This window comes from Passer montanus, unplaced genomic scaffold (assembly GCF_014805655.1).
Source record: "Passer montanus isolate IOZ18808 unplaced genomic scaffold, ASM1480565v1 scaffold20, whole genome shotgun sequence".
In the NCBI taxonomy this organism is placed as follows: domain Eukaryota; kingdom Metazoa; phylum Chordata; class Aves; order Passeriformes; family Passeridae; genus Passer; species Passer montanus.
This window is the reverse complement of record NW_024366592.1, coordinates 2,423,624-2,438,659: the sequence shown is the minus strand read 5'-3', so window position 1 is coordinate 2,438,659 and position 15,036 is coordinate 2,423,624. Positions and strand designations below refer to the sequence as shown.

The following is a 15,036-nucleotide window of genomic DNA, read 5'->3' as shown; positions in this document are numbered from 1 at the left end:
GCTGCCACTGCTGTCCTTGGAGAGATTCCCGGAGATCACCCACTGCAGCAGGGACAGGAACCCCTGAGAGCACTCCTGGGGCTGCTTCAGCCCTCCTCATCCTCACTGAGCACACCTGGGGCTGCCCTGTGTCTTCTGCACAGAGGTGTACGGCAGAAACGATGTTCCTAAACCAAGAAAACCAAATAGTTCCAGCAGTGCACGCTGCTCAAACACTCAACCATCACTGGAACCACCCAGATGCTGTAAGAGACCGGATTTTTGTTGCTCAAGACTTGAACAGTCACTGGGTGCTTCTCCAGGGATGCCTGAGGGGCCTCCCCGGTGCAGAAGGGGAGGATTTCAGCCTGGCTTTCCAGATAAGGAAGGGGCTGATAAGAGACTGATCCTGCGAGGTGGGATAAAATCCTTGTCTTGCCTCCCTTACACAATGACTCAGCTGTGAAAACTCTCCGAAGTACTGGGACATTTACACTTCAAATGAGGCAATTCCTGTCAGCTGATTGGCCATAGCACTGGATGTGGACTTCCTAATTTCCCGAAGGCTTTTTAGATCTCATCCTGAGCACCAGCATTACCATTTATTTTATTTGCAAGGACACTCAGTCATCAGGAGCCCTGCTCTTGAAGCAGTCAATGCACTTTTTTGGAGCTATTTGGACATTAGGGGTGCCTTGGCAATCACCAGGAGCTGCTTTTGTCCAAGGGGCAGAGTGTCTGGACACTCAAACCCTGCACCTTTCAGTTTGAGTCTCCCTTCATCTGAGCCCATTTTCTGGGCTCAGACTTCTGCCTGCTGCCTGCTTTGGATTGGAAGTGCCTGACTGAGTTCCGCAGGCAAAGCTTAAAATACTCTTAAAATGTAATTCTCCTCCTAACTGAGCGCCCAGCTCTCACAGGGGTCATTACCAAAGCCAGTTTCAACTGCACTCTGCTTTACTGACTTCCACCTGGCAGATCTGGCTCCTGTTTAACCTCCAGTGTCCTTTTGCACTTTGCTCAGGTGGTTTCGTTCTCTCTGGGCAATTTATGGCTCAGAGGTTCTCCTCTCTCTCTCCCTTCCTTCCTTCTTTCTGTCGGGCAGTCCCCACACCAGCCATTAATAGAAAGGGAACATCACTAAATTCGAACTGATTTGCTGAGAGCCTCTGCCACAAACCAAGACACTGAGTCATTTGAAGTCCCTACAGATTCCCACATCCCCCTGTGACGATTTGGGACAGTTTTCACTGTCCTGTGCCTCGACTGAACACCTTGGACTGCAAAGTGCTGCCTCCGACAGAGCCAGGCAGTGTGAGCAGCTTCCCCACTACCTGCCCAGAGGGTTTGCAGGTGGGATCTCTCCACAAGGACACCCCTGAAGGGTTCCAGATAACCCTGGTGAAAGCCCCCCGTGTTCTGTCTGCTCCCCACAGCTCAGCCCAGAGGCACCGGTGTGAAAAATGCCAATCACTTGGCTTTTATTTTTAAAATTTTAAAAGTAATAAAATGGTTATAAAAATAGTAATGTACATTAGAGTAATAAAATTTGAATAATTGAGATTAGGACAATATGAGACAATAAAAACAAAGAGATACGGACGTCCGGGTACCTTTTTCTGGGCAACACAAGCCCGAAAAAGGACCCCCGTTAACAGAGGATTAACCCTTAAAAACAATCGCCTGTTGCATATTCATACATCTCATACGTGATGCATAAATTCCATCCAAACCAGGATTCTGTCTGGTCGCTGTCAACTTCTTCTTCTTAATCCTCATGCCATCTTCCAGTCTGAGCGAGGTGGGAAGAAGTTAGTTTTCTGCTAATAAGGGAGCAAGAAATTCCTTTTCTCTGATTTAGGTGTCCTGTGGCTTCCATCTAGTGCGAGTCCTTTCTTAAACAAATACCTTGCATAGCATAGTTTCTTTCTTAACATTATAACCTAAAACCGTATTTAGTACGCTACTTAAGAAAATTAATGCAGCATAGCTTTCTAACATGACACAGACAATGCTCACTTTAATACTTGCCAATGATAAAACACACATTTTTCACAAGCGGCGCAGGGCTGGGACCTAACGTGACACATACAATACTCATTTTAATACTTGCCAATGATAAAACACACATTTTTCACAAGCGGCGCAGGGCTGGGAGCGCCGGCTGTCCTCCCCAGCCTCACAACGCGAGGCGATCCGCATCAAGCGACAAAGAGCCGGCACGGAACATCCCTCGGCCGCTTTCTCCCAGCCCCCTCGGTGCCGGGAGGCGGCGCAGGGCGGCTCCGAGTTTCACTTTCCGTGCCGGCTCCCGGCCGAGCGGGAAATGAAAACTGCGCTGCGGGGCGGGCGCTGCCGCCGGGGCCGCCCCGCTCCGCTCGCAGCCCTGCCGAGCCCTGCCGAGCCCTGCAGCCCTGCCGAGCCCTGCAGCCCTGCCGGAGCCCTCCAGCCCTGCCGAAGCCCTCCAGCCCTGCCGAGCCCTCCAGCCCTGCCGCTCTCCCGGAGGAGCAGCCCCTCGGCGGGGCTCCGGTGCGGGCAGTCCGCCGCCGCGCCGTGAGCCAGGGTTGGTAAGGAGCGTTTTGCTGTGGTTCGTGGGGATGGTTCTGCTGGTTTGTGAGCTCGGATGCCGGAGGGGCAGCGTGTCAGGAGGGAAGGAAAATAAGGAAATAATGGCGGGGATAAGTTTGGCGGCTGAGTGGGAAATCTTTCTGTCGCATCCCGGTGGAGGTGATGCGCTCTTAGGTGCTTCCTTCACCTCAAAGGTGGGTTGTCACGCTGAGTGTCTGCTGGAGCCAGCACCTCAGGGGAACCATAGAAAACATAGAATAGTTTGGGTTGGAAGGGAGCTTGAATCACCTAGTTCCGTCCGTGCTGAGGGCAGGGACACCTTCCACGAGAATAGATTGCTCAGAGCCCCAGCCAGCCTGGCTGTTTTATACACCTGTGCAGGGAAAAGGAGGTCAAGTGCAAGTCTTAGGAAGCCTGGATTCCTGATAGCCAAAACGAGGAGGTTCCAAGGGTTGGGAGGTTCTGTTTGTGTCCCTGCTCCCACAACAGCATCCCCAATATTGGTGGCTGGGAGAAAATTTCATGGAACCAGAGACGCAAATCCCCGTGCACCTTCCTGCCCTAAGATCTTTCTACCTTTTCCTCGAGCCACCCAAAGCCATTCAGTGCTTGCTCTTTAATCCCACTCTTAGTCCTCCCTTTTCTGACAAAACCTGTGTCTCGCAGGTTTGCTTTATCCCCAGCACATCCCAGGCTATGTTTAGGTACCCCTGTGCTGCCTGCCCCTCTCCTTTCTGTCTCTTTCACCATCCCCACTGCCTGGGAGCATCCCTGACCTCCTGGCTGATCCTGCACCAGCTGAATTCCAGCTCAGCTTTCAGAAACCTGAACGTGTCGTTAAATCATCTCCAGGAGAACAGGCAGTCTGTGTTCAGGCTCTGTTTCGGCGAGAGAGAAATCAGATTAAATTTATCTTTTCCTGCGTAGCTGTTCTGATCACCGGGTTTGGGTATAAAAAGTAATGCTCTTGAATCTTTCAGAATTTGGTTTTTTCCCCCCAAAAAAAACTTCTCAGCGAATTCAACAATATTTGGTGAAACTTAGTGTGTGACACTTAGAGTTTAAAAGTAATCTTCAAAATAAACTATCAAAAGTAGAGTTGGAAACAAGTATATTTAAAGGTAATAATCAGGAGAAAAAATCAATTTCTAGCCTGAATCTTCAGTAACTTTGATATTTGACACTATTAGGCATAGTTAACCCAAACCCATGCTTTTAAAGCAAAGATTTTCTTTTTTTTATGAAAGGCAGAACCAGGATTTTGCTTATTTCTCTTTCTTAGTAACTTTTCTTCATTCTTTCAGTGCTTGGCCTTAGGTTGATTTTATGCGCTGTTTAATATTTGTAAAATAATAATTTCTGAGCACTTTTTGGGTCTCCACTCCCCCCTTCCCCGTGAATATCCACTTTTTTCTGATTCTGTCTCCATGTTGGCAGCGGGCTTTTAGAAAGTTTCGTTTTTGCGTAGTTGCATTTGAACTTTTATCAGATTGTTTTGTTTGTGTGTTTTTATTTTGCTTGAGTAACTGAGTCCCAGAAGATTGTCAGAGTAATGGTCTGCTGAATCCTCCCTTAAAAATCAAGGCATTATAATGGCTCCCTTGCACGAACAGTTACTTTGCCTGTGATCACTGGGAGGAACAGAAAAAGAAACTGTTATGTTGGTACTTGAATATCTTTCAAAATTACAGTCCAAAGTGCCACAGCAGTGCTGTGACTCAGGCATGTAGAACCGACACAGGGAGCCCAGCACAGAAACCAAAGGTGCTCATCTGGCCAGAAGGGGAGGTGAAACTTGACCTTTTCAATACTTGGGCTACTTTTTAAAATAAAATTTGCTTTTTCCAAACAGAGGAGTTTTGCAACATCTGCTTTTGGGCAATTTTAATAATCTTATTTACCAAATCTTCCCGGAGAGGGATATGTGGAGTTCCTTGGCTAGATGGAGCTGTTCCTGTGGGACTGAAGGCTCATTTATTTATTTAGCCACAAGAGGAAGACAGGATGAGCAACTGTGGCCACACTCCATTTCTGTTCCCTTAGCAATAGCCTGCACACCTCTACACCCATGTTAATTCAAATATCCCACGTGCTCTTGCAGTAATACTGATTTTATTGATATTCCAGGCCAGGTTGGAATATTAATTCTGATCCCTGAGCAGCCTGATCTAGTGGGTGACATCCCTGCCTGTGGCAGGGGGTTGAAATTAGATGATCTTTAAGGTTCCTTTCCAACCCAAACCGTTCAGTGTTTTTTGGATTTCACCTTTTTCATAATGAAAAGGGATTTTCGTAATGAAAAGGTCTCTTCTGTCCTTGAGCAGTATTGTTGATGGGACAAACCAGTGGACGTCAAGGAAGAAGCAGGAAACCAGAGGAGGCACCAAGCGAGATCATGGAGGCAGAAATTGAAGTTCAAAGTAATAAAGAGGAACCCAAAGAGGTGAAGGCCAAAAACCAGAAGCTGACATCAGTCTTTGGTCTGGCAGACTTAAAAAATGGTAATAATGTTGTGCCAGTTCTTCACTGTCATATTTTCTGGTTTTCATCCCTGCTGTTCCATTCCCTGTCCATAGGCCTAATTTTCTCCTATTCCTTATCTCTTCACTGAGGAATATACAGATAATTCTCATTTTGCCTTGCCAAGTAACCATTGTGAGTTTTTTTAGAATGGAATACATGAAGATCTCAGAGCTTTTTCCATATTTAAGTCCTCAAATTGGCCATTGCAGCCAAAAATGCCTTGCTGCTGGCTCTGTCTCTCTCCAAACACTGCTGGATTTGCTAAACCATGGACTAGGCCCTGGTTATTCTCCTCAGCAGGCAGCCTTTGCCTCCTGTTCTATTTTATGTTTAGGTGTGTTATGAGAGGAATGAAAAAGAGGAACTGGGAGAAATTTGAGAATCATTAGCCAGGCTTACTTGGATACTTGGATTTTTCCTGTCAGTTGCCAAACAAAACCAAATGTTATCTGCTTGATCAGCAGGAGAATAGATTGAACACTTTATCAGGTCTGAGCCTATACTCTGAATGTGCACAATGTGCACTTTCAAATAGCTTTCACTTTCTTTTCTTGGACCTCTCCCCAGGCCTCACTTCATCTTTTTCTCCCCTACAGAAGCGATTGGACTGTACAACCTGGGGCAGAGCTGCTGTCTGAACTCCCTGCTCCAAGTGTTCCTCATGAACATACTCTTCACAAGGATACTCCGAAGGTACCTCCTCCTTGACCTCCCTGACAGGTTTCCATTGCTGCACTCTGCTCTCCACTCCTTCTTTTATATGGGATGTACACTTGAAGGTTTGGATCACTGAGGTGCTATCAGGATGCTTTTGGTCCCTCAGCAAGGTCTCTGCCTTGTCGTGTCTGTTGTGCACTAACAAAGGCAGAAGTTGCAGTGTTCGGACTTGTTAATCATCTCTGAGTCATGTCCTGAACTGACTCTTTATGGCTCGTGTCTCTCTTTTCCCTAACAGGATATATATAATTTATATATATATAAAATACATATATACACATATATATAATTTTATATATAATAATTATATATAGTAATTATATTTATTCAATATATTTTAAATATATAATATATAATAAATATATATTATCATTCTATATTATATTGTATATAATATATGAATAGATAAGATATATATTCATATAATAATTTATATGTAATAAATAAATAGAAATATATAATATATAATATATGATATATTAAAATCTATATATAAAATATATATATAGTTTTATTCCAGGTTTACTCACAGGCCTTATAATAAAGGATGTGTCATATGTAGCCATATCCACTATTAATTTTGTCACTTGAAGCATGTATACACAAACATACCCTAATCCCTGGCCTCTGGGCCCTGGCTAACCCCTGACAGAGAAGTTTTGCTGCAGATCATGAATATCTAGCATTTCTTTGATTTGCTTGACTGCTGTCCCTGTGTGTTTTGAGGAGGATTTGGGCTTCTGTCTCCCTACTGACCACACTAATAACTGGTTTGATTTGTTTTCAGTTTACTCACTTCACTGCAGATTTATCATCTAAGTGGATCATTCCTATTCAGTCCTTTCTTACATGCTCACTGCTGAGCAGAGGGGAAAAAACAAATTTCAGACATGCAGAAATGATAAGTGTAATAAATGGGCAAGGCTAAATAATGTAGACTGTAGGTTACCATGCTTATTTGAAGAAAGAAAAACCTTTAATCTCTAGTAAATGTAGGGAGAATTAAGAGTTTTTGTTGGCATGTAGTTGAAATACAAGCATTATGATCTATGTGCCCATGAAATTCTGAGGGCATGTTGACAATGAGGGCATCGGTGGGTGGGAGGCAAAATGGGTCTGGAATTGGCTGTAACTAATGCTGTTTCTAGAGGCCAGAAAGCACTCGAGGTCCTGCTGGGCTTGTCTCTTGTTCAGGAACAAGCCAACTTAAAATTTTGGCCTTTTACTTTAGAGCTGTCAGCCTGCACTGTGGGATTCCCTTTCCCATTTCCCTTCTCTTGCTGAAAACATTCCCATTCTGGTTCCTCTGGAGCTGCTGTCTCTGCCCTGACCTGTGCTCCTTCGGGTGTGGTGTCTGGCATTTCTCCATGGAGCCTCTGATCACCCCTGGTGTTGCTTCTTCCCCTGCCAGGATCACCGTGCCACCATCTCCTGCTCAGAGGAGGAGCAACGTCCCGTACCAAATGCTCCTGCTGCTGGAGAAGATGCAGTGTGGCAAGTGCAAAGCTGTTGGTCCCACAGACCTGGCTCGCTGCCTTTCAGAGCACAGAGTGGAATGTAAGCAGCCCTGCCTCGTGCCCACCTCTGCCTGCATTATTCCAAGCAGCCCAGACCCCAGCATCTCCTCCAGGAATTTGGAAATGCCAGGAGTTAGATGCACAGTGCTCCTTGTAGCTGCCTCCCAGCTGAGTGCAATACTGTGTCTTATTTGTGAAGAGAGGAAAAATAAACCCTGCTGGATGTATTTGTCCAAAGGGTGGGAGGACTATCAGACTGCTAGAAGATTCAGCTGTGGGTGCTGTGCAGGGCAGAGAGTTCATTTTTTGATTTGTCCTGCTCTACTGGCATCATGATAGTGAAATAGCTGCTGTTACTTATTAGAAGAAAGGGATAGTGTGGAAAAGAGAATGAGTTTGCACAGATCCCCCTCCTGCTCCTTCTTATAAGGGCAGAGAGAAGAATTTGCAGGCTAAATCTCCCAGCGGGTGAAAGTTCTAAAAGAGAGAGGATTTTAATGCATGAGTGACAAGTGGCAATGGGATGCCAAGAGTCTGTCTGTGTACAATTCACAGGGTATAACCAAATGCCCTTATCTTTGTCATATAAAAGCCCAAACAACAATTTTCAGAACTGAAAAGGAAGGTGCCCTGACCTTTATGAAAGAGGAACACAACATAAACCCAGTATCCCTGTTTGCATCATTTTTCTCCTGACTCTGAGTGGCTTTGCAGTCAGCCATCTCTCTTCCAGTTAAAGAGAGATAGGGATCAAGGGGTTTATCCTGTCTGGTGTGTGAGACATGGACAGGCCCTGCTGTCATTTTAATCTCAGCACTTAGGAGCATTTTAGCCTTCCTGGGGCATGAGGGGATGGGGAAAACAGGTCTGTGGAGTAATAAAGGTGAAAAAGAGAACAGAACTTTCCCTGTATTGTTTCCAAGGAGGATTCAAAGGAGATTGCATGGAAGGACATGTGACACAGAAATGATAGGATAAAGGGTTATGGCTTGAAATGTAAACCAGCTTGAGAGCTGGTTTAGATTGAATATTGGGAAGAAATTTTTACTGTGGGATTGGTGAGGCACTGATGCAGGATGCCCAGAGAAGCTGTGGGTGCTGTGTCCCTGCAAGGGTCCAAGGCCAGACTGGAAGCTGTTTGCTGCTCTAGTGGAGGTGTCTTTGCCCCTGGTGGGGGGAGTGGAACCAGATGAAGTTTAGGGCTCCTTCCAACCCAAACCATTCTCTGATGCTATGAAATGCACTTCCCAACTTGGTGAGCCACCTGAGCCCTCCTCTGGTGGGCACTGAGCCTCCTCTTGTCCCTGCATCTGGTGACAAGGACACGACTTTGGCACTGGGTGGTGCAAACACTCCTGTCTTTTCCCACTGCCTGCTCAGCTCAGAAAGAAATTGCAGCTGTTGCCCAGTCTAAGCTCTGTCTCTGCAGGGAGGAGCAAGGGACAAGAAACTGGGTCTAAGGGAAGGATAATGAATCTCCCTTTGCCATTTGTGGGAAATCTGTGCCTGGTGCCTGGTTCATGATGCTGACTGAGGCTGTGTTTTCTGCTCGTGCAGTGTTTGTGCAGCATGATGCTGCTCAGCTCTTTCTGACTCTCTGGAACTTGTTAAAGAAGCAGATGAAAAAGCCAGAGCTGGTAAGGATGGTGACTGAAATGAACCTTTGCCCCTTATCATGGTTTCCTCTGCTTCTTGAAGAATCCCATTCACTGGCAATTGTCCTAAGTTTTAAAATTATCTATTCTTTCATTGCATCTTTCAGATGGGACAGAGAATCTTTGTTTCATAAGCTTTGACATTTTGAATCACAGTTAAGTTTTGCTCATCCTGCTTCCAGGGCATGCCAGTCTCCATTCTAATGGAAGAGCTGATTAACTAAGAGATTGATCTTTCTGCAGCATTGTATTTAGTTATATTTAATTTCTTTTTCTCCCCAAATTTCTGTAAGCATTTATTGGAATATCTTGACACAGCTTTTCCATTCTTTGAAGTCAACCATGTGCATTTCACTCTAATTAGTCACTGATAGTATGTGATGTATATAACAGCTCCTCCCATGGGACTGGGAAGAGAAAAGTGACTCTTTCCTGATTGTCACAGTTTTAGTAATACAGAAGACAGGCTCCTGTTGCAGTTTCAAGCAAAACAAAATAATTCTGCATCAAAGCAGATCTTTAACTCTCTGATCTCACAGGCTGTGTCTTTCCCCTCTGTTAGGGAAGGAGTTGTTCTCCTTTAAATTGTGGGAAGTACCCTGTCCTCATAAGTCATTGTCACATCTTGGTTCCAACCTCAAGGAAATTCAATATTCAAAGGAATAACCTTGCTTGAAATGTGTGACCACAGGGGCTTTCCCACCCACAGAGAAACAGCTCAGCTGTCTTCTCCATAAACCTTGTTTTAACCTTTTTTTCCACCCCTCCAGGTGGAAGAGCTTCGTGATCTGTACACGATCTGCATACAGGAGCACGTGGCCTGTCAGAAATGCTCTTTTGAAGTAAAGAGCAAAAGCACCATGTTAACCCTTCCACTCCCAGTGCTGGATGCCAATTCTCACAGGCTGAAGACTCTGGTAAGCTTAGCAGCAGCACTTTTTCCTTAGGAGATGATTCCCCTCTGTTCATAGTGGATTTTTCAAATACCAGTGGATCTTACAGTTTCTCTGACCACTTTACACTGTTTCAGCATAAAGGAGCTGCTTTGTAAACCTTTAAAGGTTTTAAAAGGCTTTGAAGTAGGTATAAAAGACATTTATACATCAATGCCTTCTTTGTGGAATATGTGTACTTTTATTTTTCCCCAACTGTTGCAATCAGAGCAGCAGCTGGGAGAAATTAGGTACCTTTTGTTTCAGGCTGCCAGGCAGTCTTTTGTCCTTTGAATAAAGCATGCCTTCTGGAACTTTGCTGTTTGCTTGGACCCTCTGAAATAATGTAGAAATAAAAATCCAGCTGAAGGAATTCAGCTGAAAGAAGTCTCTGTCTTCTTAGGAGGATTGTCTGCAATACTTCTTCCGTCCAGAGGAGCTGAATGGACAAAACATGTGTTTCTGTCAACAGTGTGGGAGGAAAACAACGTTTCTGCAGGTAAGTGGAGAATTATTTCTCCATGTTTCATATCTAGAACTTCTTTGAGCACTGGGGAGGGTGGAACCATAGGAAGTTCAAGAGGAGATCAACAGCTCAGATTGGCCAGGGTGGCAGTGTCAGTGAGATAAGAACCACAGACACTTTTCCTCCTCTGGTCTGATGTCTCAAGGAAGTTGATTTGCCTCCAGTGCTACCAGCATGGGGCTAGGAAAGCACATGAGAAGTGAAGCAGCCCTTGAGGCACCCAAGGCTGGGTGCTGATGACACTAAAGCTGAGAAACTTGGCTATCACCCCTCTGCCTTGTGTGCAGGTGGGCTGCAGAGGCTTGGCATCTGCTGTCCCGTGGAACTGGCAAATGTTCCCTGGAGAGCTGGCTGCTCTCCATTCTGCACACACTGGGTGGCAGTGGCTGCTTGCACCCTGCCTGCCCAGGGTTTGGCCGCAGTTTTCAGCTGCATTATTGATTGCTTTGCAGAGCATGAAGCTCGTCCATCTGCCACAGACCCTGACCTTGCACCTGAAGCGCTTCTGCTTTGAGAGGTCCTCTTGCACGTACAAGCTGAGGCACTACCTGCCGTTCCCACAAGAGCTTGATCTCGGGCAAATCTTGACAGAAAGTCAGTGCCAAGCAGATGAAAGTGAAAAGGTGAGATATTCCTGTTCAAAAAGGGCAGATTTTCTTCTCCTCTCTGCTCCATTCTCAGAAAAATTTAAGAGATCGTACCAATACTTATTTCAGTTCAAAGTACCTGTCTTTAAAAATGTGTGTCTCAAACTTTACCTGTGCCTGGTGTTGTCTCACATCCCATAGTTGTAACTGATTCAGACATTATTCAACATTCTGTGCTCAGATTAAATCACCAAAGGCACCATAACTGGAGCTTCCTGCCTTGAGGACAAAAGCCAGGCTTTGCAGATCTCACCTGTCCAAGACAGGGGAACTCTGTTCTTTATATTTCCCATGCAGTAATCTTGATAGTTTTGGCCACAGAGTTTGGTACTGTTGGCCACAACAGCTTTGCCAAGTAGCTGAGATGGATCTGCCCCACTGTGGGTCTGTTTCTCTTCCTGGGAAATAATAAGAGGACGTGTGACAACAACAGAAGGGACTGCTGCATGGTTGGCTGTGGTGAACCTCTTTGCTGCCCCTTTGCTTCCTGCTGCCTTTTTCACAATCCTCTGGCCTCCAGCGAGCCTGCCAGCCCATAGCTGATGGGCAAAAATAATGAGGGTAAGAGCAAAAAAGGCAGGATTCTCAAGGCCAATATGATCTTTTTTTCCTCACAAAATTCACATCCTTGCTGCCCTCTCCAGGGAGGCTGCCAGCCCATAGCTGATGGGCAAAAAAAATGAGGGTAAGAGCAAAAAAGGCAGGATACTCAAGGCCAATCTGATCTTTTTTCCTCACAAAATTCACATCCTTGCTGCCCTGGCTGCTGCTTTTCTACAGTCCCTGGCAGGTGAGAATTGCTGTGCTGGAAGTTGCTCTTTGTGTCTCTTGGCAGGCTACGTGGCAGTACGAGCTCTTTGCCGTGGTGGCTCACTCAGGATCAGCCAGCTGTGGCCATTACTGTGCCTACATTCGGAGCCTCACAGACTGCAAATGGTATTGCTTCAATGATTCTGAGGTGTGCCAGGTGAGCAGATCCAGCCACGTTTCCTTTTTTACCCTCCTGGACACTCCTCCAGCTCTCACCCAGTCTGGCTGGTGCTACAGAAAACCAGGAAGGGAAGCTGAGGCTGCAGAGCTTTGTCCACCTCTGCTACAGGATGCTCTATGCTGAGGGCAGAGTGACTCTCACTTCTGCACCAAGCAAGGCCTCAGGTTCTGTTTTGGGTGGGATTCACATTCTCTGAACCTGAGAGAAGCAGAGAAAAGAATGATCAAAACAATGCTTGTCTCATTTTCTGCTCCTGTGTTGTGCCAAAGTAGAATGCAGTGTGGAGGTTGTTTACCCAAAGTGATGGGGCTTTGTTTCCTTGGCTGTCTCCAGACTGTCAGCAAACAGTAACAAGATTTTGTTAAGTGCTTGTGCAGTTTCAGTTTAGATATAGTGTAATACAGTATAGAATAATATATTATGATAAAGTAATTAATTAGCCTTCTGATACCATGGAGTCCTGCTCATCATTCAGGCGAGAATTACACCAGCAGTTTTGTGCATTGCAGAATGCAGAAGCATTCTGAATATTGCAGAATATTCAGGATATTTGCTGAACATCCTACTTGATGCACCCTACATATGTTTAATGTATACATTCAGAACTGTTTTTCCTCTGAGAGTAAAAGCAATAAACCAATTTACTGAAAGGTGTTTAGTTCCTGGAAGTGCCACTTATACTGCTCTTATGAGAGCTCCTGGGATGGTATCAGAGTTTTTCCATCTCTTAAGAGTTTTTACCAGCCTCCTCCAGTGTGTTTTTCTTCTCTAGGTATCATGGGATGATGTTAAATGCACATATGGACATTCCAACCTCTACTGGTATGTAAATGTGTCCCTGATTTTTTTCCTAATGCTGCTCTGGACTTTGGAATGGAGATAGCAAAGAGAGGGGAGACACACTGCTTTGGGAACATGGTGCCTGGGGTGCAGTGGGGCTGCAGGAGATGTGCCAGTCAGGATCTCTCCATGCTTTTTGTTTTGATGCATCGTAAGAAAACGAGCTCACAGGAGGGAGATAATCTCTCCTATAAACCACAGCACTGCCAGCAAATCTTGGGAACTCTGGAGAGGACCAGCTTAGTTGACCTGAAGCTCAGAAAGCTGAGCAGGAGCAATTCTGGGATGTTACCTGCAACCTAGATCTTCAAACATACCTTGTGATGTGCTTTCTCTTTGCCTCCACAGGACAGAAACAGCCTATCTGTTGTTTTACATGAAAAAGCAGCCTCAGCAGCCCTGGCCAGGAGAATCAGAATGTCTCTGAAAGCTGTGCACTGTCCCTGGAGCTCAGCACCTCTGTGCCAGTGAGGACATGCACTGAAGTTTCACAAGGAAGACATTCTGCACTCAGCAACCTCAGTGAAAAAAGTGCAGCAGACACCCAGCTAGAGAAAGGAACTGTTGCAACTAGAGACCTTTTCTTTAATGTTTTTTTTTTTTTTTTATATTTATGTGACTCTAATGTTTATTTCCTCTTTAAAAGATGGTGAATTCAGTTCTTGTCTCTGCTGCCTTACCATTTTCCTTAGTGCTGATGCCTGGATCCCATTCCAGGGGAAGTGTTTGGCCTGAAAGCCTGTGTGATGCTGCAGGGAGGTGTGTGCTGTGACTGGAGAGCTCTGGGAGCCATACAGAGCCAGAAAGAGCTTGAGATTTACTCTGTCCTTTTAGCACCATGTTTGATGCTGGCAAGCTGGGCAGGAGACCCCAAAAATCACCCCAGAAACCACTGGGGGAAGGATCAGAACCCTTGTGGCACACACTCCTGAAAACCTCCCTGAAAATGAATCACTGCAAGGGCTGAGATGTGTCCAGAAGTTTTTTAAATCAGGAGCTACCGGAGCAGTTCTGATTTCCAAGATGAGTTTGTTTAAAATTCTGCAGGTGATTATTATTTCAACAGGCTTATCAGGCTTTTAGATGCATTTTCTTTCCTGTGGAGGAAAATATTCAGAGCAGCAGAGATTCTGAAGCTGGTTAGTGATTTTGCACAATACAGGCCACACGTGGTGATAAGGGAAGTGAGATGCCTTGATGTGCTTGAATATTTGGGATTTTTGGTTGTGTGGCTTTTAAAACACTCTTGCTGATCCTCTTGGAGCAGCAGTTTGGGATCTGGAAGTACCTTCACCCTAATACACCCTATGACAGTGTCTTTACAAAGGTGCTGTTTTTGTGGGATTGAGCAATTATGAAACTATATTAAAATTATAAAAAAATATATAAAACTATAAAACTAATGTAGATATACTTCCATCTGCGTATAACCTAATTTTGTTTTGGTAATGATGGTGAAGTTCACAAATAATGTCCATTTTCTGAAGGTAAACTGAAAAATCTTAGAGCATAGCTGTGAAATTACTCTTGAATGGTATAGCAGGTATTTATTTTGCTGTATTAGCAAGGTCCATGAATCAGTTCAGCTCTGTATTTGTATTATTTATTCCATGGTAAAAAAATCCCAGTGTATTATTTGCCATCAGGATGAGGAATTTTCAGCCTGTTCACCTTCAGGAATGCATTGCACCCTTTCTAAAGCATCTTGCAATGGGTGAGTAGGAAAACAAAGTTTCTGTTTGCTTTTCCTCTGTGAAGGAACTGAAAAAAGCTGCATTTTTCTCAGCTGAACTGAGAAGTTAATGGGATAAGAGACTGACATTTCTGATTAGCTATAACTTGAAATTTAAAAATTTATGTTTATGAAAAATGCCTTAAATGCATCATAACCTTCCAGGGATGTCACCCATCAAGGAAAAAATTGCAGAGATAGATTTAAGCATTTTTCAATCAGTGAAAAAACCCATTTAATTCCAATGAAAAGTAATCAGTGGTTTTTATAATAAAATATTATGGGATATATCCCTTAAAATTAGTCTTGTGCTTTATTCTTGATCTATTCTTCCTAAACACTGAATGCAGGTCAAGTATTCAAAGAAGAGCTGGTGCTAATATTTATCTCTAAGAGCCATGGTGGCTTG

The 15,036-nt window shown here is 44.7% G+C and overlaps 1 protein-coding gene across 3 annotated transcripts; it reads left to right on the top strand.

The window, feature by feature from the left end:
* The first annotated feature begins 2,389 nt into the window (after window positions 1-2,389).
* USP18 (ubiquitin specific peptidase 18) lies at window positions 2,390-14,930 on the top strand. 3 transcript variants are annotated; one of them, XM_039707984.1, is made up of 11 exons: window positions 2,390-2,546; window positions 4,872-5,048; window positions 5,667-5,763; window positions 7,199-7,344; window positions 8,862-8,941; window positions 9,730-9,876; window positions 10,295-10,390; window positions 10,870-11,040; window positions 11,900-12,031; window positions 12,828-12,877; window positions 13,244-14,930. In XM_039707984.1, the coding sequence occupies exons 2-11, from the start codon at window positions 4,880-4,882 to the stop codon at window positions 13,320-13,322; spliced, it is 1,167 nt and encodes a 388-aa protein (XP_039563918.1). In that variant the 5' UTR covers window positions 2,390-2,546; window positions 4,872-4,879; the 3' UTR covers window positions 13,323-14,930. The 3 variants fall into 3 exon arrangements, with proteins under 3 accessions (XP_039563918.1, XP_039563919.1, XP_039563920.1); XM_039707985.1 differs by having other exon boundaries at window positions 2,393-2,542; XM_039707986.1 differs by lacking the exon at window positions 2,390-2,546 and adding an exon at window positions 2,569-2,741.
* Window positions 14,931-15,036: the final 106 nt, after the last annotated feature.